At 43.3% G+C, this 26,772-nt stretch overlaps 1 protein-coding gene across 2 annotated transcripts; it reads right to left on the minus strand.

Annotated features, from left to right (window-relative positions):
* Positions 1-527: 527 nt before the first annotated feature.
* On the minus strand, positions 528-26,323 carry NOAZFP (nucleolar atypical zinc finger). 2 transcript variants are annotated; one of them, XM_083173261.1, is made up of 10 exons: positions 26,303-26,323; positions 18,191-18,319; positions 12,869-12,888; positions 12,696-12,766; positions 11,180-11,259; positions 8,355-8,481; positions 4,418-4,522; positions 3,780-3,826; positions 3,286-3,403; positions 528-1,773 (listed from the first exon to the last, which is right to left on the minus strand). In XM_083173261.1, the coding sequence occupies exons 2-10, from the start codon at positions 18,308-18,310 to the stop codon at positions 1,508-1,510; spliced, it is 954 nt and encodes a 317-aa protein (XP_083029387.1). In that variant the 5' UTR covers positions 18,311-18,319; positions 26,303-26,323; the 3' UTR covers positions 528-1,507. The 2 variants fall into 2 exon arrangements, with proteins under 2 accessions (XP_083029387.1, XP_083029380.1); XM_083173254.1 differs by lacking the exon at positions 26,303-26,323 and adding an exon at positions 26,154-26,295.
* Between the last annotated feature and the right edge of the window lie 449 nt (positions 26,324-26,772).

Raw genomic sequence — 26,772 nt, forward strand, 5'->3', positions numbered from 1 at the left:
GTCACTTTTTCTACTTTATATATCAGTTTATACACTTTGGAAATATGAAATTTGAGGTAATGAAATTGGTAATGTGGCAGAGAATACTAATACTGTACCGCTACACTGACACTTCTATCATGGAGCAAAGTTAGCTTGTTTCCATTTTTATGGCATTTGTTTCTTGTAAGACATCACCTTGAAGCCCAACTTGGCAGACAAAGGATGAAATGTACATCAATCATTTCTTCTCAGGTTAGTTTACCACAGGCATGTATAAACTGTGACCCTCTAGCTGCTGTGAAACTACACATCCCAGCATGCCTTGCATAGTTTTTGCATTACCTAATAGCAAAACTGTATCAAGGCATGATGGGACTTTTAGTTTCACAAAAGCTGGAGGGTCATAGTTTGGACATGCATGGTTTACCAGCTGTAAATTCCCTTTATTAGGTCTACTTACAAAAAATGTTTTACCCTCACGTAGTTCTACAAGAAACAAGACATGGTAGACCGTTATAAGGTAAAAATAAGAAGCCGAAAGTAAAGAAGTTACGTAGAATACATTTATTTTATTGATCCAATTGAAATTCAGCCATGAACCTCCCCCTTCAATAAAATAAACCCGCGGGTACTCCATGTGTCAGAGCGATTCACACAAAATAATCCTCCATGCTGCAGCAAAAACAAATCTCATTAAAAATGACCATATATTATAACTTGCCCATAAACAACACTGTCCCTTCATAAACAAATGCTCCTCTTGTACATCATAAATAAAACAGCACATACAAAGTTCCATTTTCCATAGAAATAAGTCGATTCTTGATAAAATTATACGGTTTGGCATTTATTCGGAGAATATTGTACATTAACCCATTTTAAATATTGCAAGTTTTTAAAAACTTTCATACTTGGCAAAATAAGGGGCCGATTCTAATACCATGTGGGCCCGCGGCGGATATTAGACAAGAAAACCTCTCAATTTTTCTCAAATCCCACAGAGGTATCTCTAGTTATAGCCGAATATGCATATAATTAAACTCTTTTTAACCCAATCTGACCCGTTAATAACTTTACAAAAACAGAGTCAATCCAATTAATTACAATGAAGTCATGGTGCTAATAAGTGCAGCTGTATGAACTTGTGGAATTTTGTTCACAGCCCCATAGGGCTACATACAAAATCCAGGAAACCAGGGTGAGAACTGCCATGAAGGAAGCGAATTGCAGGGTAATTGGAGTCCATTACTTAATAGATCTTACTTGGAAAGGTCATGTAAGTATTTTAGCATGCTTTCCCATTGTTATTTAGTATCAATGTAGTGTTGCAATCTTAAGCAACTGACCTAGAACAAAACATGATAAAACCTCTTTCTTAAATATTTAGGGACCACGCGAGAAACTAGTATTGAAATAAACTTTACATATAAATATTGGATTTTTTATTTATCAAATGAGACATAGGTGTTACAATGGGCAAGTTAGCGTAAAGCTACTGTAATCTGACTGTTTTGCGCATCATGTCTCATTGAGACTCTTCATAGTGGGCATAGCCACTAGCATATGTTCTGCCTAAATTCAAGTGACTAAAAGGTTCCGAAGCCTCGGTGTCAGAGTCTTTCTCTTCTTCATCATCCCCCTCTTCATCATCCTCCTCATCCTCTTCCTCATCATCGTAGTAGGTGTTGGTGGCACCAGATGCAAGATTCTTCCAATAGTTTTCATAGCCAGAGGCACCATTGTCATCATCATCACCACCTCCAGTCTGCCTGCCGAACTTCAGAGTACGCGCTGCGGAACGTAAAAAGCAAGAACTGGTAAGTAGTATGCAACATTTATTCTGGTCATTACCACTCAAGCATTAAGTGCAGGTTATTGGAGAATGGAAGGATATTTTGTTTGACTTCATGGCCGAGGAGCAATTTTATTCAGCAGTTTCAAATCTCCATAAAAATATAGTGAATTTACTGTCAGACTCTCTAATCTGCAGCCCTCCAGCTGTTGTGAAACTACAATAACCATCATGCCTTGCCACAGTTTTGCTATTAGGGAATGCTAAAACTATGGCAAGGCATGCTGGGATGTGTAGTTTCACAACAGTTGGGGGGACGCAGGTTGGACATGCCTGCTCTAATCTAACAGAGATTTTATTCCTAGAGCAAGCTGATAATTATGGCGATTTTGAGCTAATTGAATCTGGTGATTTCACAAATATTATCAACACATCATCTGATCTTCATATTTATTTCAATGGGCTTAAGTATTACATAGGCATACCACAGAGTGTGCACTGCATACCAAAATTCCATTGACTTTAATTGGAAATAGCTCTTGCAATTAGTATATTACAAGTGCAAAAATGAAAATAAAGCGCGCCCCCTTTTGAATTATACAAGAATCCCACGCTGTTTAATAAATTGGTGTAACAGAGGTTTTGGGGTATTACATACTGTATACGTACAGTATTATGCAAAGGTACCACTGTGGTAATAATTGGGGGGTGGAAGAGGTATAAGTTTTTGCAAACAAATTGGGATACATCTATGACTAATTAACTGCCAGGAAAGCTCTTCTGATAAAGACCCAAGTTTATGACCGGGGCCGTTTGCGTTTTGCAGACAGCAAATCGGCAGATTCAATGTCCCGCCTGCCGAAAAGCGAAAAGTGGGCGTGTTCCGCCGTGATTCCTCTTCAATGCTGACGGTAAAGACATTTCCCATTGGGAATAGCGGCGGGAGATTGGATACCCCTCTAAAAGGTTTTACCTAGTATCTTCTGAACTCCAGATTCCTGCGTTGAACCTTCATAACTATCCCTACACAAAACTGGGTTTCCACAAATGAGAAAACATCTGAAATAGGACAGCAAATGCTATGCCTAGGGAAACATTGCTATAAGTACTGTAGATGCACTAAAGGATGTTCCATAGAAAATGCGTACTACCTGTGTGGACTCACCTGCTGCCAGGTACCCCCCCCCATATGAACACAGAGGGGCCGATATGGGCAATTAGACTATTAGAAACATGTTGGAACCATTATGAAAGATAGGAACAGGCTGTAACTCAGCTATATATGACTGGTTCGTCTTAAAGAATTTCAGCAACTGACGTAAAGACACTTCAGAAATACCAACAACCAACCCTACGGCACACTAAAGGCATAACATTCTTTTTGCAGTGTCTACACATAAATTTAAGCTGAAAAAATGACAATGTGACGTAGGCTACTGTATCGCTTGTAAATCTTGCGAAATACCATTACAACAGATAAACAGAACATTTAGATGAAAAAGGTGACTTACTAGACATGCTCAAATTCTTCGTTTCCTGGGTTTCATGGCCACATTTTGGACAGGGCAGCTCCTTTCCCTTCTCCGCTTTGAAAACTTTGCTTTTAACATGATCGTCACAGAAGCATGCCTGTCCAAATTCCAACGACAAAAATTACCCCACAGCACAACACTGCAGAGAACACTCATTTCATCGAACATTACATAGGCTTCCTTCTAAGTAGCAGCAGTAAACCATAGCAGAAGCAGGTGATCCAATACTGCAGGGATAGGCAATTCATTTAAGGCGAGCTACGATCTTCCAAATCTGGTCCATTATTTAGCTCCCTGAGCATAATTGAAGTTGTAGTTCAACACCACTAAGGTTACACATCTCTGTTCTGGCGGACATACTGTACACGGTCCAATTATCGACCCACTCGGACAGATAATTGGACCTTGTTTTGCTGCAACCGATCAGTAATTATGGATGGAGCGGAAAAAAAAAGACGTAAGCCAAATATTACCTTGCAGCGGAGGCATGAATGCTGTCCTAAGCGATTGCAGGAAGCACCTGTTGAAAACAACTGAATAAAGATGTTGACCAAAACACACACTTATCTATAAGTTTGCTTTGGAAAATACATTTTTGAATAGGACCAAACTGATGGCAACTCCTTTCCCACTATTGTCTCGCTGAAGCCAGTACTTGCTGTGGTCTCCATTTTGGCAAGCCTGAGTTGATGTATTCAACATATCAAAGCTTGTTCTACTAAAGAATTAAGAGGGTTACTTACTGTACTTCCGCTACAGTGGGGCACATGTATGAAGCAGTGATAAGGGAGGAGAAGTGGCCCATAGCAACCAATCAGCTGCTCTGTATAATTTTATATTATGCAAATTATAGATGTTACTTCAGTGCTGATTGGTTGCCATGGGCCACTTCTCCTCTGGTTCACTTCTCCTGCATTATCACTGCTTCATACATCTGTCCCACTGTGAGATAAGGACAAATTCTGTACTTTACAAATCTGTGGAAAACTGAAACCAGAGATTCTCAGAAATAAACTTGTTTTAATTGGCACTAAACTAATAATGTTGGACTTGTGCAAGAACCAATTATTGCAGTTTTCCACTTCCCCTTGGACGGAAAAATAAAACTTACATTTAAAGGTTTCAGCTTCCAGGACCTGACAGCTAGCCTGATGTTCAAACTGGTCGTCTTCACACAAGGAGTTGTAACAAAATGAGCAGCTGAATATCCTGCCACCTGCACAGCAGAAAGTCACATGATTATTATCATTACATGGTGGGTGTTTCGGCCTCGAAAACTAGGTTACAGTACATGTAAATACAAAGGGGCCGATTCTGGATCACACGTAGTCGGGTATTGCACATGTGCAAACCCTAATTGCTCACTCGCCGGGCAGTTCGCAGAGGGGAGGGAGGGAAGGATGGGAGCGCCCAGAGTTTTATGGGCATTCCCATGAAAATGCTGGGCATTCCCATGGGTGCGCAGGAAGGCCGATACCTGCCGGAGGCGAGGGGATGACATCACCCTCGGGGGTATACAAACGGAGCGGCCCGTGCTTAATTTCTAAGCGATCTAGACAGATAACTTAGAAATAGGGCTAAAACCGTTCCGGGGGTATGGCCCATAACAAAGCAGATCTGTTGTCACAACAGAAACAAACAAGCCTCCCTGACCCAATGAATATTTTCCACACTCTAAATCGGTAGACAATAAAAAACAGTATATGCTAAAATCATGCCATTGGGAAATACAATTTTATCCACAATCCAGTTTTTCACAAGGTTTAACTTTGCAAGGTTTAGGCTGAGAGCCAGTAATAGACAGCTGTTTAGGTTTTGATCCCCTGGGGGACTTATTAGCACTTTCACTGCCCCCATTGTGATGTAAGCCACTTTAAACGTTTAGTATTAGCAATTAGCAGCTTAAGCATTGCTGCAGGTCAGAAATTACCCTGCATTTTTTCCTCGTAATAGCAGCATACTTTGTGGGCTTACTTCCATAATCTTACGTCAGTATTCATTACAGATGTGTCCTCACACACTATTGCTGTAGCTGAACCAAAGACGACCAAGATTCACATTCGCACAAAAATATGTAACAAAGATATTTGGCACTACTACTGATATTACCAGAGCCTGGGCCCAGACTGACTCAGAGTCAGTGGAAGCGGATAGTCTGGAAAATTCCCTCTCCTTACGAGAGGCTTCCTGTCCTGCAGACAGGTTACAAATAACCGGTGTGAGATGAAAACCTGAAACCAGAGATTCTCTGAAACAAACTTGAGTCTTGTGTTACATGCGTACTGTGGTTAGGTGTATAAGGACAGATCTGTACCTTCCCACTGTATTTCTGCTTCCACAGGCAGTGAATAAATCAATATTTACACACATTATAATATTAAACTATAACTAATTTTGGAAAGCAGCTGAATGGATAAGATCTAGGCATAGGAAACGCACTTGTAGTAAATGGAGTTCAGTCTCTGGAGGGATAGGTTACCAGTGGAGTACTCCGGGAATCTGTACTTGGACCGGTGCTTTTAAATATCTTTGTTGGTAAAATTGCAAAATGGTACTAAAAGGGAAAGTGTGCCTTTTTTGCAGAGGTCACAAAGAAATGCAACAGGGTAGACACACACCAGGAGGGGTAAAACAATAAAAACAAAACAAAAAAAAAACCATTGACTATATGGATTAGAAGAATGGTCAAGAAAGTGGCAAATACAGTTTAATGCCAAAATATGCACTTGGGTCTCAAAAACCCAAAGGCTAAATATAGAATTAATGCCACTATAAAAAGGAAACTACTAAATAGGAAAGTGATGTAGGAGTGACTATTTTAGGTGACTTAAAGTGCATAGAAGCAAATCAAGTAGTAATAATGCCACTGTACAGTATAGGTCACTGGTACGGCCTCACATAGAATACCATGCCCAGTTCTGGAGGCCATATCTTCAGAAGGATATAAATAGATTAGAGCGTGTGATGCCAATCCTGTGATCGGTGGGATACCTAAATTTAGGACAATTATTCTCAGGATTCGATCCTCCAATCCCAGGATTTTGGGATTGAAATGCACATTTCATACCTTTCTGCCAGGAAGCATTTGGCTCAAGCGCTGCCAGAAAATGGATGTTAGGAATCATGCTGCTGTGTCCGCCAACTGTCCTCGCTGCATCCTCCCAAGCCTGCCCTCTCTACCCATCCCCACATGCTGAAGGACTGCTTCTTAGCAGTTCCCAGCGTGGCACCATAACAGGAGGCCAATCGTAGGATTGACAATTTTTCAATCCAAAACCAATGATTGAAAAAAATGGACCAGGATTAGCCTCCCTAGTGTTAAAAGAAGGGCAACTAAAAGGGTCTACAGCACAAAAATTACAAGGAAAGACTCAAGGTTCCTAACATGTATAGTGAAGACCGGTAAAAGGAAAGGGGGACATGTTACTAACTTTTAAATAAATGAAGGGTTTTAACAAGGAAGACAAGTATTAGAACTTCAGGACATGCATTAACACAGGAGGGAGGTCGATTCAGGGGACATTTGATAAATAATTACTGCACAGAAAGGGTAGTGGATAAGAAGCACCTCCCGTCAGAGGGGGTAGAGGGTGATATAGGTTATAGAGCAGTGTACTGAAAAGGAGACATCTGTAAGATGTACATTTTACCTAACCAACCCTTAATATAATCCCCAAACTCAGTTTTCTTAAGCACTCCTTCCGGTTATACTCCTGCCTGTCTCCACTGCATCTACCAGTGCCTTCTGCCCCTTATCTTCTGTATATCACCTATGTAACCCACTTTTATGCATTCTATTTATGCTTCCAGTGTGGCCCCTTTTTCTGTCCATGTAGTTCCAGTTATATATGCTTTGTTCCCTTTTGTATGGTGCATCAGACCTATGGCTTCTTAAGAAATCTGCACACATGGAGATGTGCTGAGTGATGCTAGATTGCTCAGCAAGATCGCCCAGCACACAGCGGTGCGTCAGCAATGTGTGCTAAGCCATCTGTTAGAACACTGGCCCTGACCGATTAGTATCCAGCATGGATATTAATCTCCGGGCGAAAGCGGCGTGCAGGGCTGCATCGCTATCGTCATGGTCCCTACACAAGAAGCAATCTATTAGCATTTTCTAAGCGATCTATTGAAGTTGCTTAGAAATGCCCCTAAATCGCTTCTTGTATAGGCCCCATTTGAAATAAATTAATTAAGACGGTACTTGTTGATAATCACGGCTCCCACGATGTGCATCGCATAGCAAAAAATCGCATCGCATGCGTTTTTTAACAGAAAAGCATCCAAATGCATTAAAATTAGTATCAAACATGTTCAATGGCCCCCAAATGTCATTTTTGAGGCTGTACCACCCCCACTATCAACGTGAACCCGAAGCGTGGCGAGAGCAGCGAGCCGGTGAGGGGCGGCGGTACGCGTCCTACGACCTTTTCATACCCCCACTATCCACGTCGGCGTGGAGTTGAGAATAGAAAATGTGGCGAGTGCAGCGAGCCACCGAGCCCGAAGCGTGGCGAGCCTAGCGAGCGGACACTGATACCTTCACAGGTATACGCGTCCCCTCGCGGGCTTCACAGGTGTCCGCGTGCGCACGCCACGCTTCGGTGGCTCGCCACACTTTCTATTCTCTACTCCCCGCCGACGTGGATAGTGGGGGTATGAAAAGGTTGTAGGACGCGTACCGCCGCCGCTCGCCGCGCTTCGGGTTGATAGTGGGGGTGGTACAGCCTCAAAAATGCTATTTGGGGGCCATTGAACATGTTTGATACTAATTTCAATGCATTTGGATGCTTTTCTGTTAAAAAACGCATGGAATCGCATGCGATCAAATCGCATACGATGCGATCGCATGCAATTTTGTAAAAATGGTAAAAACCTGCAAAAATCGCATCCAAACGCATGCCACTATATATGGCATGCGATGGGAGCCGTGATACTCCACAAGTACCATTAAGACTGCTGGGCCCACACATGTATACTAATGCTTTATCAAAACATTTAACCTTGAATGTTAATAGTTCTATCATCTACTCATTGTGTTAACATACCATGGTCCCAGACGGCCCTTTCACATTCAATGCATTCAGCAGAAGCTAGTGGACAGAGGCATGCGTGCACACTGAGGCATTTCCTGCCGTGGCACACCCAGGCCTCACAGAAGTCACAAATTGCACCCTGCAAACAGAAAAAGAGGTGTGCAAATCTAGAATATAATTAATGTGAATTAACACATTTGCAGAAGTTAATATATAATCATACAACAAATCATTAAAAAATACTAAACTGTACCACAGTAATCTAAAAAGATCACACACAACCTGTTGTCATAATTATCTTAGCTGTATATCTTGTGAATTTAATAGGGACCAGTTTATTTTACGTTGTATTGTTGTTTTAGTATGTTGTGTATAAAGAATCTTATTATTAACATTATATCCCCTTAATTGCAGTGTCATTGTAAATGGAGGAAGACCCTTCCCTCATGATTCAATGGTCACTTTATAAAGTGAGGACTGGTTCTCTCTAATTTCTGCCGCCTTAAAGAAGTTTATCAATATGGCAAGAATCTCTGATCTAGTTGTGCCTTAAGGGGTGTACACCGGGGGTGATTCTCACTGCATTGTCAAAATCACTAAGGTGGTTTGCCTGAATCACCCCCGTGTGTACACAGTGGATGACAGTGATGCGCAGCGTCGCTATCGCCCGGCCATATAGACAGTGCAGGCAAGAATATTTTTGCTACACTGTATTTGGCTGTGGCTCCTTGGGCTCCATCTCTCTGACGGCTTAACTACATCTTTATACACACAGGGCTCAGTGACATTGCCTGGACAGAGCTGTGTGAACACGACTTTACAGCAGCAGCGATTTATTCCACTACAGAATACAGCAAAATATTTAACAAGTAGGCAAGAGCCATTTACTGATAACATTCCATACAGATAGAGTAATGTGTTGGGCTAACCCAAACACATAAAGATAAGCTCATTTATCTGTAATATACTGGTGCGTGTGTAAGATCATGTAGGGCCGGTGCTAGGTTCCTCAGCACCCTAGGCAAATGGTCTGCCTATCCCGTGCGCAGCCGCCCACCCCTCCATTACCTCGGTTCTCATGCTGGGCACTGTATAGTGGGTGTCGGGGTAACAGACCTCCAGGTGTCCCTGATCCCTTGGGAACCCCACCAGGCCCTGCACGCTCTCCTTGGGGAAGCTGTACCCATAGCGGCCGCTCTCCACGGTGACCTGCACTGCGCTGTTCATCAGCAGCTCGGTGTGGACCAGGGTGGTGAACCATTGCAGCAGACGTCCAGAGGAGCTGGGACACAGGCGGTAAACAGATGCAGCAGCAAAATGACAGGCAAAATGTACGTGCGCCAACAGTACCGGTTGGCGCACGTACAGCCAGCCTGGCATCCTCAGCGCACGGAGACTGCAGAGGACATGGACGCCTTCACTGCCGCCGGCAGAACATGCACTGTACTCGTGGGTCAGATGGATGGAAGCTACTGTGCTCCCCCCTTCCACCTCCTGTGCTGCCCCACACAGATAAATAAGGGGCGCCCTCCAGTGGCCAGCGCCCTAGGCAGCTGCCTAAAGCTGCCTAGTGGTAGCTCCAGCCCTGAGATCATGTTAACAGAGTTTTCAGTAATGCTAGTAACAGGCAGAACTGAAGTTTCTCAAATCAATTAATAAGACTAGAAAAAAACAGAAACGATTCCTTCAGTATACTGTGAATAGCATTGCATGTGATATCGCTACAACTCCCTGCAGCTAGATCGCATACAATACATTGTGGCAGATGTATCAAGCTTCAAAAAGTGATAGTGGAGAGTGATAAACAACCAGCTGCTACCTGTCATTTTTCAAACCCAGTATGTAACATGACAGGAAGGACCTGATTGGCTGGTTGTTTTCCACTCTCCATTTTATCACTTTTTGAAGCTTGATACATCTGGCCTATTGTATGCAGTCACTTTGCATGCAATCCCATTCACCGCTGCAGGATATGATGTCCTTATTGCTGCAGCAACAATCTCTGGATCCAATCAGATGCACACGGGACCATGCATCAGATCAGAATTGGACGTAAAAGACATAAGATTTGACACTTTTCATACGATTTATTAGTCTAAAATAGTGTGAAAAGGGCCCAAATCGCACAAGTGTATGGGGGCATTTACATTCTCCCTGATAGTAGCAATGCAGAGATCTTGGTTGCATTAATTTCAGAGCTCATTTCCTCACTACAACAATTTTCAGTTATAACCGACACTTCTGTGCTTATAGCACCATCTTGTGGTTATACGGTGTATATGCTTAAATAGATAAAAATCACCAGAAAGATTTTCACCTAAATACATAATATACAGTACTTAAGGTCCATACACACTTGTAGATTTGCATTTCAAAAGACTTTGCCAAAATCTGATAGATTTATCTTTCACCTCTGTAAAGCGCTGCAGAATATGTATGCGCTATATAAGAAACTGTTAATAAATAAAATAAATAAAAGTAGTGCTGAGCTATTTTCCCCAAAGAGCAAAAGATTTTCAGGAGGTAAAAAGTCTTTGAAAATCTTTCATTATAAGGCTATTTACATAATGGGCGGGGTTTAGGGCCCATTTTATTTAATGCATTTCTGTTCTTGGGGCCTGATTCAGAGCTGATCATTGGGCTGCGTATATTCAGAGCCCAATGATCAGGTAAATATGCAGGGCCAGCGCCACCACTAGGCAGCTTTAGGCATTTGCCTGGGGCGCCGGCCACTGGAGGGCAGCAGTTGGGAGCAGCTTCCCTTCTTGGTTGGAGCCAGGTGAGCGTCGCCCCACCTTGTACTATAAATAAAACAATGAATGAACTTGTATACATACCACCATTGCCATGCCAGTGCTGTAAACTCCAGCATGTTTAATGACACAGTCTGAGGATTTCATCATGCATTTGGTTTTTCCTGTAATAATTAATCAGATTTAATATTTGCTTTGAGATATGACAGATATTAAAGCAGTAAACCTGCATTTTGGAATGGAGAGGTTTGTTATGTTACATTTCCCAAGATGGTATTTTCCAGACTCACACATATAACCTTCTTGTTCTACCATAAAACCTGTCCCAAAAGGTATAGCCTGCCACATAACGATGGCGTCTTATTTATCGCCTGCAGTCACCAGCACACCAAGAAGGTAGACCATTAAGATGGTGTGCTGTGCAGACAGTAAGTGCAAGAGAAAGCACAAAGTTATACGGTGAGGCAGAAAATATTACCTGCTATTAAAACAGGCAGCTTTATGTTTACCACATGATTAACAGAAGGCCTAGAACAACCTGTCTCCTGGCTGGGGACACACTACAACGATAGCCAATCGGATCATGCCTGATAAGCCGTACACATTAAATGCTGTAATGAATGACAGAACAAAACCTCGTTCCACCCTTCATAACCCTAGACGGCCAACCAGCAAATGTTGCATGCGACCTGCAGGACCAAGCACTTGCGCTTTCAGGAATGGTTATTCCGATAAGGCAAATCAAGAAGCTATTGTTGTAGTGTGTACCTAGCCTAAATATCTCTGCACACTTCCAATATGCAGCATGACATGGTCTTGCCACGGTGCAAAATGAATCTAAGCGAGGACAATCAATTTTTAAACAGACTGTTTGCCTACAAATATACATCAAGCTATTAAATTTGTTAAAAAAATAAACAAGCTAAATAATACAAAGCTTTCGACACTTTGTTTAAAGAAGTAACTTCTGACCGGTTGCAGTCATAGGGGTATACTCAACTGCAGTTGAAACTCTTGTTGGAAAGATGGCAGTTTCCTACTTGAATAGGTGAGAAGGGGTTCTGACCTATTCAATAAGGGCTGTTTTTTTCTGACAGGTGGAATGCTCCGACCTTTCAGAAACCACGTGGATTGGTGGAATAGTTGTGGATCCAGGTGCTTTTGCCAGACACACGGCCAAATCTGACAGGTTTTGTCCCCGTTTGCAACAATCTCAATCAGACTATAAAAAAAAAGTCGGATTGCGGCAGAGAGGACGGTGCCGGGTGAGCAGCAGTAAAATCAGACAGTCGGATTTGGCTTCTAATTGAATAGGGCATGTCGGATTCATTTCGACAAATGAAAGTCGGAATGAATGACTTTAATTGAATATAACCCACCGTCTTTTATTGTCTATGGAGACGATTAAAACCCACAGATGTGGTTCTACCCAACCCACAGAAGGCATTGTGTTTGCCAAATTAGAACTTAGCCTGTATATCAACCTGTACAAATAAAACAATTATTGCAAATGTCAATCTGTCAAATGAAATACACAGAAGGGCTCATTTAGCTTATGATCATATACATTTTTGGTAGCTTCTAGTGTATGATCACTTACCGCAGTGGGCACACATAGGCAGCTTCTGTACAGAACTGCAGAAGTAGCAAAAAGCCCTGTTCTTCTGCCGTCTTCATTTCACACATAAAAAAAAAAAAAAAGAACATTTCAAAGCGTTAAAATATTATTGACAAGCTGCCCGGAAAATAATAACATAAAAACATCCAACATACCTTTGGCATTTGTCACACTCCTATAAAAACAAAGAGAAAACAGGATAAGCATTTACATGACAAACTCCCCTCAGTGTTTACTTAAGCTGTACTTTAGCTTTCAGGAAAATAATGGTTCCCGCATTGAAGATTAACAATCTCTAACTTATCTGCTTGCACCGCAACTATATACCCCTGTCACTGGAAGCAATATGAAATGTACAGTTGCCTCCTAAATTATTCCTTGTGACAGAGTTCTATCTTTTTACACCGGCTTATAACGAGTACTCAGAGGACACATGTGCCATTATGGTAGACAAGGGAGCAATAGGTATGAAGACTGCAAAGTATCAATTATATTTAATGCATGCGTCATAAAAGTGGGGAAAAAATAAAAAAAGGTAGAAGAGGGACAGGACGAGGGAATCTAATCAGTTTATATAGAGGTAAGGACTAGTTTTCTCTCAGTGAACCATATAAATGTTGTTTTAGTGCAGAAGGGTTATACATAATGAGGAACTAGACTTAATTAGAACCTATACACATAGAAAGAATGCAGGCGCTCCATTCAAACAGAATAGTAATACATTTAGAATAGTAATACATTTTGCAATAAATGTTATAACACAAGATTTTATTTACTTATTTTTTGCATTATATTGGCTTACTTGGCTTTCTTCGGGTAAGTCTATAACTTTCTAAGGGTTCGAGTCTAATGCCGTGTACTCACTGTGAGATTTGGCATTAGATTTTGACTATATAGTCAAAATCGCATCGGATCGTATGTCGATCGCACAGGTTTTTAACCTTTCGATCCCGATTTGATGCAGATGTGCGCTCCTGTTCAGCACAAATCGAATAGAGAAATAGACAGTGCAGCAATAACTATATATTGGAAATCTAATGTAGATAGCATGAATTGTATGTAAGTTCTGCAGAGCAAAGTTTGCATAGCAATCGAATCTTAAGTCAAATAGCAAAGGAATCTCACCGTGTGTACACACCATGAGGCAAAAATCCTGACTGGGGCTGGCTACCTAATGGCAAACCCTAATGCTCCCGGTTGGCGCCAAAATTCTCCCCCCAAAGCCTATCCCTAACATGCATGCTTACAATCGGGATGCCAGCTGTCAGGATTGTGGCAACAGCATCCGCATCTCCAGTGATGTCAGGATCCCTGTGCCACTATTATGAAAGCTGGTAGAAATTCCAGCACCAGTGTTTTGACCGCCGGCATCCTGACCGTATCCACGCGGGACACTCCTACGCCTGCCCAAATATCATCCCAAGGCAGCACACTAGTGAGGGAAAGGCAAGTGACATGTTACAGAGCATTATATAAGTGAAAGCGTCAGGAGTGTTACAGGCTAAAATAAGTGTTACATTGTGATGTTCTGAAGCAGCCCAGTAAAACATCTCCAGGGGGGGCATGCCCCAAAAATCACCCTGCAACTGACATACTATATAAATTATTAGGTCTTGCCTAGGGGCCACAACTCGAAGCTATGTATACACACCCATATTTTGCAACACCTTAAATAAGTCGATATAGCTAAGGTCGACAGGGTCGAAAGGTTGACACAAGCATTCAATTGAAAATGAGAAGGTCAACAGTCAATAGGTCAACATGAGTTTTTCACGGTTTCTTTGAGCCAACAGGCGACATTTCATACCCGACCATCCACAATGGCATGGTGGGAGAATAAAAGCGCGCCAACAGCATGGCGAGTGCAGAAAGCCAAGCAAGGGGACACATCGCACTTCCTGTCTATTTTGATTAGGACGATATTCGGGACAAAAAAAAACTTTTGACTGTCAACCATCCCATTGTCGACCTAATGCTTGTATTGACCTTGCGACCCTGTCAATCTAAGCCCTGTTGACTTTCAGTGGTCGACCTTCATACAGTCGACCCTATAACCCATTAGATAGAGCCTACACCAGTGTTTATTATTATAAGCAACCAAAGAAAGAGAACATATAGCACAAAGTATATCGTTTTATTTAAATGCTTTTTTAGTTAATGGGAAATAATGTTTTAAGATGTAAGAAAAAAGCAAATAAGACATCTCCAAGGTGGCACGGGAGCTCAGAGAGTTATGCAGGTGAGGCTTTTGAAATGAACTAAAAACCTTTTTAGGGGGGTATTCAATGTTGGGTCATGGACGTCGAGCTGGGCCGACAGCTGCGACCCTGTCCCGGTCTGCCCGAGAATTTGCAGGCGGAATTCAATGTCCCGCCTGCCGTGGGACAAGGGGGAGTGGCCGCGAGCGGCTTGTAAAGTTGGGCTTGTTCTGCCAAGATCCCCTGTTCAATGCTGTCGGGGAAGACAGCATTGAATAGGGCCCCGCAGCCATCTCCCCCATCAGGAGATGGCTGTGGGAGAATGAATATCCCCCTTAGTCTGCGCCTCAGTTTAAAACCATGCCATCACGAAGAATATACCTATTCATTTTGATTTCTTTGTACCTGAGAAAGAGACAATACACATGTCTGTTATATATCTTCTGTATTATTTATTGAACGAATGTCTGTACCGTAATTCAACGCAGCACAAATTGCTTTGGCAGGAATGTTGACTGCCGTATTTATTGTATCATTGTTTGGGCAGTATCCAATGCTCCCAATTCACCGTTTTTTTCCGGCGAATCGGGCTGTTTTCACTCCTTGCTGTGAATCTTTTTCACTGAAAATCTGATTCACCCTATTCAATGTTCACAGTGAATGCCGCCCAGTTCTCCGTTTCATGTTCGCTGCAATTCGCTGGTGTATTTCAATGGGGTTTTCACTGGGATTCGCCGAGAGTGTATTCAATGCTAGGATGGAGAATTGCTTTCGGCATGATTTTTGCCGTGATTCACCGTTTTGCATTCGACATCTTTTTAAGGTGAACCGGGTTTTGATCTTTTAAAATAAAGGTTTTTTTTGTTTGTTTTTTTGGTGTAAAAAAAAAAAAATCAGTAATTTTATTCTGTGAAGGGGCATGCTATTTTTATTCATGTGCAGGGGGCGGGGAGCCGCTCATTAAATATTCCCTGCACACTGGTACCGCTCATTACATATGCATGAGCAGGACCAGTGCAGTGGCTCCCTACCCATGCCCCCTGACATCTCTCCCAGGGGGGCAGCTTCTGCTGCCTGTGTCATTCTGGGGCAGGCAGGCTCCCTGCGGTGGTGAAAAATCTCCGTCAGGGGCAGCGAGCCCCATAGGCGTTGAATTAAAAAAAAAAAAAAAGGAGTGAAAATCAGCATTGCTGTGTGGCTTTAATCTGTGTCCTACTACAGCCTCAGAGAAAAAGTAAACATAAAAATCCCTGTCTGGCCTACAGTATTAGGGCTACACAGACTGAATATGCTTACTATGCTAGCAGATTCATTTCCTAGAATGAACAGCTATGTGGAGGACATTGGCTGGTGCATTATCCTCCTTTCACTTTATCTCTAGTTTATCTATTCACCAGGCTTAATACATCTGCCCCAAGCAACTCCCAACTGTCATATTTCAAACAGAGCTGATTGGCTGGTGCGTTCTCTCTTCCACTTTACCTCTTCGCCAGGCTTAATACATCTGCCCCATTGCAACAAAAATCCAACCATATACCATTTAAAAAAGAGAGGGGACTTGATGGCCACTTTGATCACATGGTATGCCAGCATTCTAAGCCACATCACCTCAAAAGGTTTACATGTCCCAACTGAGTGCATGGAGAAGCCAAAGGGAACTACCATCACCACTGCAGAAAACATCTGACTGTCGGATTACTTTGCATTTGTGCAAGACCAAGTATGGTAACAGATGCTACAGTAAAATCTACCAAAATATAAATCAGAATTGATGGACTCAAAAGGGAAACTACATAGGACATTCAAAACCAAGTACAGGTCCTGCTGACCACATGGAAAACAGATGGATGCATCAAACATGATCAGCTGGTTTTAGAAGTGCCTTTATATTATTAACAGATGAAAAAAAGATTGAGGGCACAAACGGGAACGCAGATAAGTTATTTTTACAAAGCACCCTGAAGGTGAAAACGCAAATGAGAGTTATGGACCGGTTCTTGTTTGTCTCATCAAGCCAGGGAGGACTGCACAACTCTGAGGGTTGTAGATTACATGCCTGCAACATACACACAGTCACCAACTTCTACTTATGTATCATTCTGACATGGCCAGGTGAAATAAATAGTCCTAAAAAAGAAGGCATAGCTTAAATGAAATACACAAGGTGACCGTAATGGGAGATTAGTCAGGATTCCACAATGTCTACAAAGCTTATGAACTAGGGAGAACAGCAATGTCCATGGGACTGCCAGTGCATCAATGGGATGTGCCCCCATGGGCACAACATAGGGAGATCTTGTGATTTAGCCTGGAAGGCATGGGATGTTTTACCAGGGACTCCCAGATCTTAAGTGAAGACAGCAAAGGCTCTTACTTACTAGGTATACTGTAAGTTGCAGAGATGGTTTCTCTGTATATTGCAAAATCCAAGGATATTCCTTTAGGTCTTGGAAGATGCAAATGCTCTTTCCCATTGTCCAAAATCACTGTAAACATTGTGACAGTGATTCTGTTGACTTCTCACCTTTGTGGGTTTCTTAGGAATAGCCTCTAAATTGCAATAATAACCATATATTGATTGGTAATGTGGATTCCTGATGTAACAATGTACCCTGAGCGCAAAAATAAAAGAAATTCATCCAAAATCCCATGGGACTGGTGTCCATAGACTACACACTGGAGCTCAGAAGGCTATTCATCCTAGAGATGAGAGTAACCCCAGGTATCCTGGTGATATTGGAATGAGTTTTAGCAATGGTGCATCTAATGATATAAAGCCCATAGTACCCAACACACTCATGCAGTACTTGATGGCAGCGCAATGTTGGACAGAAATTCATTTACCCCTGAAAAGACAAAAGTTTGTCCTGGAGAAGGAATAATCTCTGAAGTCCAACCAATAGCACGGCAAGCATACGCACAGCGTGAAGACGACTTATTAGACTCCTGTTATTACAGCTTTTAATTAAGCAGTTAAAAACCCCTAAAACAAGTCCAATGCATTGATTAATAATAGTCCCATTTTGTAAGTACAGTGGTACGTCCGCTCATCTATACTCCGACATGTAGATGCATCGCGGGACTATGCCAGTGTGTATGCAGTGCCCGCAAATGTTCACGGGCACAGTTAGGAGTGGGAGTATACATAAGGAGGGACATCTGAAATTGTACAGCAAATTGCACCTGTTTAAATCCTCACCCACCCCCCCCCCCCCCCCCCCATAACAATATGTTCTAAGCCGTGTTCCACAATGAACACAGCTAAAAGTGATATTTTACCATAGAAGCATTACAGGGGTGTTTGGCCAAGTCCACATTTCCTCGAGTTGCCCTTTGCTGTTTTTCTCTCTCTTTGCGACTCTCTGCCTTCTTCCGGGCTCCAGTCTTCTTTTTGGGCATGTTTAAACACTACGGAGAAAGAGTGAAAGGTCATGTGTATCTTAAGAACTTCACAGATTTTATTGTTAAAATGAATACAAAAAACATGTTGCTATTTGTTTGAGCTGGATAGAGAATATCTTAATTTAATCATGCACTGCAGCCACGTAATAGATAGTAGGCAACAGTTCATAAAGGTAAAAAAAGTGAAATGGGAGGTGGGGGAAGAGGACACCAAAAACATCTAAGTACTTTCCACCTTAAAGCAATACCACTAATAACATTGGTTTCCAACCTAAAGCACCATACCAAATACAATTAATTCCTATGGTGCAATTAACTGGACCCCTGAGGACTCACCAGAGCAGGCCCTGTACTTTGTTTCACCCTGACTGTATAACGCTGCAGAGTGAGTGGGAATACTACTAGTGACCCATACACAGTGGGCAATCCTGGCGGCCGAGGATGACCAGGTGGGATGTCAGCATCAGCAAGTACATACACACTTGCCAATGCCAGCGCATGGGGCTGGGGGTCATACTGGATTCGGCAGTATGGTGCTGGTTAACAATCAACTCCTACACCTGACAACAGATGGGGTGTTTAACAAGCTACGGGAGCGCATGTTGTATGCCGTTGGAAGCATAAACACTAGGCGACATTATGATCAAAGAATACAGAAAGAAAAAGGTAGCGCTAATACACGAGCCTTCAATAATAAGACATCTATTGTGCACTTTAAAAATCAAATACGGATAAAAGCATAATGTAGTAAATTAAAATAAACAATGAAACGCGCCAGGAGCTGCAGGCCAGCCACTTTGCCCTTGCCATCCTTTGCACAGCACATATGCACTTTGCCATCCGGACCAGTCGCCTTGTGAGTTTCAGCTACCATTTGCCATCAGCGGGACTCTGGATACTTCGAAAACATCACCCAGGAGGATACAGCTGCTATGCTTTCCTAAAGTGGATCATTTCCCCTGGAGGACATTGTTTGGTAAATATACCATTTATATGAGAGAAACCTATTGACATTTACCAAAGAAATTTCCTAACAGGCGACATAGCTAGGAACGCATGACTGATTCCAGATGCAAGTGGCCCCTCATTGTTTATTTTAATTTACTGCATTATGCTTTTATTCGTATTTGATTTTTAAAGTGCACAATAAATGTCTTATTATTAAAGGCTCATGTATTAAACATAGAAACATAAAAGGCTCATGTATTAGCGCTACCTTTTTTCTGTATTCTTTGCTAATCCCCCTTTTTAAGGAGTTAAACATTCCTTACCATAGCCGCTTGACAAAGCTATCCCATACCAACGCTCCGCCTTCTTTTTTGCTAACTACAGTAGGTAGCTTAAATACCTTTTATTTTCTTGACATAATGAACAACGCTGCTCAGCAGTGTCAAAACAAGTGATATCGCTCATTGTATCGTGTAGTGTGTACAGTGTTTAAGAAGCTGTCATTTCCGTGATAACGCAAATTACAGCTTCTGATTGGATCACATCATGTACATCATCCTCTGGTGACAGGTCAACCAATAAGCAGACATAACTCCCAGGAAGTGCAAGCTATAGATTTAGAAAACATTTCATAACCTAATAAACCAAGGGATAAAATTTTGTAATTTTAAAGCACATTTCATATACCCTTGATAACACTTGCTCTGGTTTGCACAGTTCTACTGTAAAAAAAAAAAAAAAAAAAAAAAGCATTTCCGATATATGTATATTCTCTCTTTGTAAGGCTTAATACATCTGCCACTCTATTATGCAGCTTGAGACTATCAGAACCTACCTCTTTCACCGTAAAACTGCATTTTATATGACCACCTGTGCAAGCATGAGCAGATTTCAAACGCTATGCAATCAAGCCATATCAAAAAGTAAATAAATAGAAAAAAAAAAATTATAGATGATAAATAAGACTAATTACCAACAGCTATTACATTTTTTTTTCTTATGGTCAAATACCTTATATGAAAGGGGACAGCACTCCAACCACCAGCAAGTCAAGCTGTGCTCTCCCCACTACACACAGTCGCTTTCTCCCTGATAATTCCCAACTCCCACAAGTCTCCCCAGTTGGTTCTTTTTATTTCTCTTTTCTGACTGGTGACTGGTTTCTGACTAGCTAAAGGCAAAGTAGGCAAATGCCTAAGGAGATGCAAGCTTGCGGCCCCAATGCCAGTAGGGCGTCACTTCCCCTAACGTTAAGGTACAATTGGTGTGAGGAGTGTACAGTTCCTAGTTTTTTTTTTTTACATAATTTTATTGAGTTAAAAAAAAAAAAAGAATATAGCAGCACATAAAAGTGTGGTATGAAAAGTATTCCACATCCACATAATGTGGGATCCATAACAGATGGATTTCGGTACCTAGTAGTAAGAGTACATGTAAAAATGCAAACATCGAGAATCCAGGTAGATTACATAAGAGACAACTGAAACATAGGTAACAGTTACAATATCATGTGGTATATTGAATGAAAAGGGTTACAGAGATCAATGGGGAAGACTTAGAGGTCTAGTGTATCAGAATAATCTTACGGGCAATAGTGACTAATAGAGTCAATATTGGAATGATCATTTCAGAAGTACGGCCTAGGTCTCACCTGGTGAAATTTGCAAGTAAGCATGCCAGCGGGTCTAAGAAAATTTTAATCCGAAAAGTGCAATTGATAAAATGTATTTGTTCCAGAATTTCTTTATGATGCCACATTCCTATCAAGTGATAAAACGATGCACTGGATACATGGCATTTAGGGTAGGAGCTGAAATTATCTGGGTGAAAGTGGACGAACCTAGCTAGGGATATACATGCTCTCTGAATTGCAAGTTAGTGAACCTCCTGTAAATCGGACGATTTCAGAAGATTCATAGATCTTAGTAATGTATGGGATGTCCTTGGACCAACCGACCTGTGATTTTCCCTATCAACTATCTGACTTATTGCCAGCCATTAGAGAAACATATTTTGTGCGGTAGGTACAGAATGTGTTGGAGCGGGTCAGACACAGAGAAAGGGGGTGAATGGGGGGGGGGGGTAAAAGAGCACAGGCTTGCAAGTACATGAAAAAATGGGACTGTGGTAGGTCATATTTTGTGCGGATCTACGCGAAGGAGAGTCTATTACCTCCAGGGTTGAAAACTTTTGAAGAGTCAGACAAACCTTTCTCTTGCCAACTAGAAAAGTTTACATTGTGTAGGGAGGGGGGAAAAGCAGGGAGGTATGTGAGTAATATGCTGGTGATTTCTTCAGCAGAACATCTAAATAAAACCGAAAGGTTATAAGCAGTGAAATCAGGTAGTCCCACACCTCCAGAACATTTGGGAGCCAGATATTTAGTAATGCCGTGTTCTCACTGCGATTGAGAAAGACACGGCTTTTACCCGGCATTAAATGCCGGGGACTGACGCGCTGGACCCCCGTTCTCACTGCAAGGTAAATTCCCGGGTGAGGAAGTTCTACCCGGGAATTTGCCTTTAAACACGGGTTTTTCGGCAGTGTGAACGGGTCAACCCGTGTCTGCATATCCGGATCTCAGACACGGGTAAAAAGAAGGGTTTTACCCGTGTATGAAATCCGGATATGCAACCCGTTCACACTGCCAAAAATCCCGTGATAAATGGAAAATTCCCGGGTCTACATGCTAGACCCGGGAATTTGGCTGCAGTGAGAACGGGGTATCAGAGAAACCCTGGGTTTTTTGTCTGGCCAAAGAAATTGTGTACAGTGCATAGTTAATAGATTTTATTTATAGCATGGCCCAGTGTGGACTTTTGAAGGAGTTGATATCCCCGCCACCTCCATCTGCGAGAGGAACAGCTGGCAATGAACTGGAACCTTCTCAAGCTGCTGGAGGGAGTAATCTGGGACCTTGGCTAAAGGAATTAAATAGGAGGGGACATTTACTGTGTGAGGAGTCCGGACGAGATTGCAGGAGAGCATGGCTGTGCTGGTCAGGTTTCCTCTCAAAGAGGACAGTTCAGAAGAGGCCTTTTCAGTAGACAGGCTGTACTGTATCAGGCAGAGACCAGAGTGGCTATTCGGAAATGCAGCTCAGTACAGAAGCCGGAACCTCAGAGCAGCAGCCAAAGTACAAGGTAGGTAGTTCCCGCCAGCAGTGAGAGAACCGGCAGAGCTATGTATAGTACCAGAGCAGCAGGGATTTTCTGGTTGCTGTTGAGTCAAGCCAGCGAAGCCCCACTGTCAAGCTGGCAGACCTGTCACTCCTTTCCTTGTGTGCTGGCAGCAATGTCCTTGAATGTCTGGAGCAGCTGTCACTTCCCTGTAAAGATGCAAGCAGTAGAGAGGAGCAAGGGCAAGCTCCAACGGCTACCTCTGAAAAGTCAGCACTGTCTAAGGTAGCCGGTCTTCAATGCTGAATAATCCAGGTAACCTCAGCGTTTTGACATCTAGGCTGACACTCTATTAACAAATCAAATCAATCAGCATCAGTGCACAAAGGTTAACAAGAGAGAACTTGACCCCACCTTGACCCCACGTTATTTAGATAGTTGACGTTCTCTCTCCACTAACAGGAACCTGTTTCCCTGCTGAATTGTTGCACATCTTCTCACTGTAGACAAGGTGAATTATGGATTCACAGACAATTTTGTAAATCAAGAGGTAGACCGGACCATCCAGGACAGTGAGCAATAAAGTGCAACAACAACAGAATCTTGGCCGAACCGTGTATCATTTAGTTAGTCTAGAATTAAAGTGCTGGATTTAGGTAGGTCTCTTTTACAAACATCCATGCAGTTTCTCAATTATTCCTATTCTATTAGGTACTGAGGGATCACACGCAGTGCCCTGTCTGCATCTACCTGATTGACAGGCAACGGTTCTGAAAGGGCAGTTTGGGGGCAAGAATGGCTGGTGTTTCTGGGAGCAACCCAACATAGGCTTCTATAGAAGTATACTTTCTGGCCTCGCAAGGTGCCCTGCGACAGCCAGCCTGAGTAAGCCGAGTCATCTGTCTGTAGTAAACATTGTAGCTCCCAGGCTGGGATTGCAAATGCAGCAAGGTGGTGTCTGGAAGCTCCTTTGGTATTTGCAGGGTGTGTGCACCCGGCGAGCAGAATGTTCGCAGTGGGTACACGCACCCTTTGTCTGCACATGCGCAGAAACGCGCAGACCGAATGAATAAGATTAACCCCCTATATGGAGAAGGGGAATATATTTGGATGACTGATGGTGGAAATGCAGGTGTTCAGAATACTGACAGCATCCTGGAGAAGGGAACTCCTATAGTGTGTGCAATGCTGAAAAGGTATTGCCAACACAAGTAGCAGCATATTTCTTCCTCTCTGCATTGCCATTGTATTCTCTCTACTTGAGGCTCTTAGGAGAATAATTGTGCTTCTAAAGTGATTTCTTTTTCATCCTTCAAATATGTAAATAACCCCGAGCTTTTGAGCTCTGCATGCAAAACTTCACTTTAAAGTTCTAGTATTGGCACAGAGGCCCCTAATTGTGATAAATGTGGTATTTATTAAGCAGGATATACACACTATGCAATGGTGTAACCGAACAATGCAATACAGCGATACATCGCATCCACCATACACGCGACATTATCCTGTTAGAAAGCGAGAGTATTGTTGCATGCAGCTACACCCCAGTTGTCCTATTAGTTTCAATGAACGATGGCTACATATGACAGATACAGATTGTGGGTACACATTATATAAATGTGTACAATGGATCATTCTAATCCGTGTCAGAATAATTCATCTGGGGGTCGAGCTTTAGCCATGCGACTCCAACTTTATGGAACTCACTTCCCTGCAAAGCTTTTTTGTCTGTACTTCACTGTTTCTGTACTGTATTGCATTCACTGTATCTGTTAAGTGCCTTGAGTCCTATTGGAGAAAGAGTGATTACATATCAACACAAGGCTTGTGTTTCAACGATTCGGGCCAAGCCCTTTATCGAGACATGTCGTGGACACCCATAGAGGGAGAAAGTGTCGGGATTTCGGCGTCAGGATTTTGACTGCCAGGATTCTAACTACATCCCATTCATAGAGAGGCAATAAGTTCATGTATACACAAGAGCTCACAGAGCCCATGTATGAGACGTCTGAGGCAGGGGCGGCTCCAGACACGTTCCATCGGAGCGGCCACACTGGGTGCCAAACCCCCCCATTAATAGGGTTAGCACCCGTCCGGAATTAGTCCGGACAGTCTGGTGTCCAGAGAGGTTGCGTTCTAGGACTATAAATGTCTAAGAACAGTGCCCAGCAGAGTCCGCAGTTGACCTCACCTAGGCAAGTGTCTTCTTCTGCCGAGAGTCCAAAGCATGGCGCATTTCACCATCCGGCAGCACTGACAGTGATGAATTGAGGCAGCTCAATGCGGTCACTGTGTGCCAGGCCAAGTCAGAGCCTGTGCATAAACTGCACAATCTGCAGCAGGTGCAGCTCAGGCCGGCTCTTTCCGGCGCATGCACAGAAGCTCGTCAAGGACACTGAGGAGGCTCCACAGGGCAGCCTGGTTGCTGCTGGCACCACACCAGGCTGGCTGCCTGTCCCAGTGTACTGAGCCCTAGGCTCTACCGCCCCAGTGCAGTGCTGCAGCCCTGTGTGAGCCTGTGGCTGGCTGTGACTCTGCTCCTGTAAGCTGAAAAAAATCATGCCCTAGCAGGGCCGTCCTACTCCCTGTTCTCCACAGGGCAGGCTGAACCAGTGTCCCGACTCCTGACTGAGCCTTCTGTGACCACCCGGCCCCACTTTTCAGTGCTCCAGCCCTGTTTGGGCCACCTTTGGCTGTGGCTGCCCCCTGCCATGAACTGAACCATCAAACCTCTCTGCTCCTGCCCTTAATGAGTGAGGCTGACTGAGCCGAGAAACCCCCCAGTGTCATGTCCTGCAGCTGCTTCTCTGAGTGAGCCCTGACTGACCATGAGTCCTCCGCTATGAGCATGTAAACCCCATGGCATCGAACATGAAGACCCTAGCATTTAACATGTAGGTAAGTGGCACTTGTGTGGCATATGCGTCATGGGCATCACGGTGTGTGGCATATGCGTCATGGGCATCACGGTGTGTGGCATATGTGTCATGGGCATCACGGTGTGTGGCATATGCGTCATGGGCATCACGGTGTGAGGCATATGCGTCATGGGCAACACGGTGATGTGTGGCATATGCGTCATGGGCAACACGGTGATGTGTGGCATATGCGTCATGGGCAACACGGCGATGTGTGGCATATGCGTCATGGGCAACACAGTGATGTGTGGCATATGCGTCATGGGCAACACAGTGATGTGTGGCATATGCGTCATGGGCAACACAGTGATGTGTGGCATATGCGTCATGGGCATCACGGTGTGTGGCATATGCGTCATGGGCAACACGGTGTGTGGCATATGCGTCATGGGCAACACGGTGTGTGGCATATGCGTCATGGGCAACACGGTGTGTGGCATATGTGTCATGGGCAACACGCTGTGTGGCATATGCGTCATGGGCAACACGGTGTGTGGCATATGTATAGTGGAGCAAAGTCACCACATTTGGGAGGAAGGCTTAAAAAATTGCACAGGGTGCTAGTAGGCCTAGAGCTGGCCTTGGACTGAGGGGTAACTTATGAACTATACGTAAGGGCATATTGGTAGTATACGGGGAAAATGAGCTGCTCTGTAAATTGTGCGTGGAGCTACATAATCTCTCACTGCACGGCGGTCATACCCCATTATTACTTTACAGAGCCCACAGTAGGGCAGGAAATAAGCGGAAGCCATGCTGGGGGAGGAAGCGCAGGTCCCACTGCCTACAGCAGAGTACACAGATGCGGCAGTGATCCTGAGCCTCAGTATATAACATCGCGCCCCCGTCACATACCTGGCGGCCGTGGGGAGACAGCAGCAGCGATTGGATCTGCTCTCGGAGACGGCCCGACACCTGTATAACCACACCAGTATACTAGCCTCACTCCCAGACAGGTCACCCGACGGCGCGCCAAGCGCCAATCACAGCGCAGCGCTCATTACCTTCCTCCGAGCCGTGACATGAGAGACCGCCTGCGATTGGCTACAACGCGGCAAACTACCCTAGCGATAAGCAGACATAAACACTAGAGAAAACTGTGGGCTACTTTTTATGTCCGGATTATAGTAGCCAGAGTATTAGAGCGAGGTACGTGGCTGCCAGCACATATATTGCATTGGGTTCATACATAGATCTTCATTTATAGCGCTGTCTCTGTTTGGGAAGAGACTAAAGGCCCATACACACTTGAAGATTTTCATTTCAAAAGACTTTGCCAAAATCTGTGATAGATATATCTTTCACCAAAGTAGTGCGTACACACTGAGCTATTTTCCCCAAAGAGCAAGAGATTTTCAGTAGGGGAAAGACTTTGCTGAAAATCTTTCATTATAAATGGGTTGGGTTTGAATTCCAAGGGTTCTAAATATATATTGTGGCAGTGGGCATATAAATATATGAACATTGGTGGACA

This window comes from Crinia signifera, chromosome 1 (assembly GCF_055691185.1).
Source record: "Crinia signifera chromosome 1, ASM5569118v1, whole genome shotgun sequence".
NCBI lineage: Eukaryota > Metazoa > Chordata > Amphibia > Anura > Myobatrachidae > Crinia > Crinia signifera.

Coding starts and splice junctions, on each gene's coding strand:
- NOAZFP (XM_083173261.1), bottom strand. CDS start 18,310: ATGCCCAAAAAGAAGACTGGAGCCCGGAAGAAGGCAGAGAGTCGCAAA. Junction 12,767..12,868: donor GAGTGTGACAAATGCCAAAG/GTATGTTGGATG, acceptor TGTGAAATGAAG/ACGGCAGAAGAACAGGGCTT. Junction 1,774..3,285: donor GAAGAATTTGAGCATGTCTA/GTAAGTCACCTT, acceptor TACGTTCCGCAG/CGCGTACTCTGAAGTTCGGC.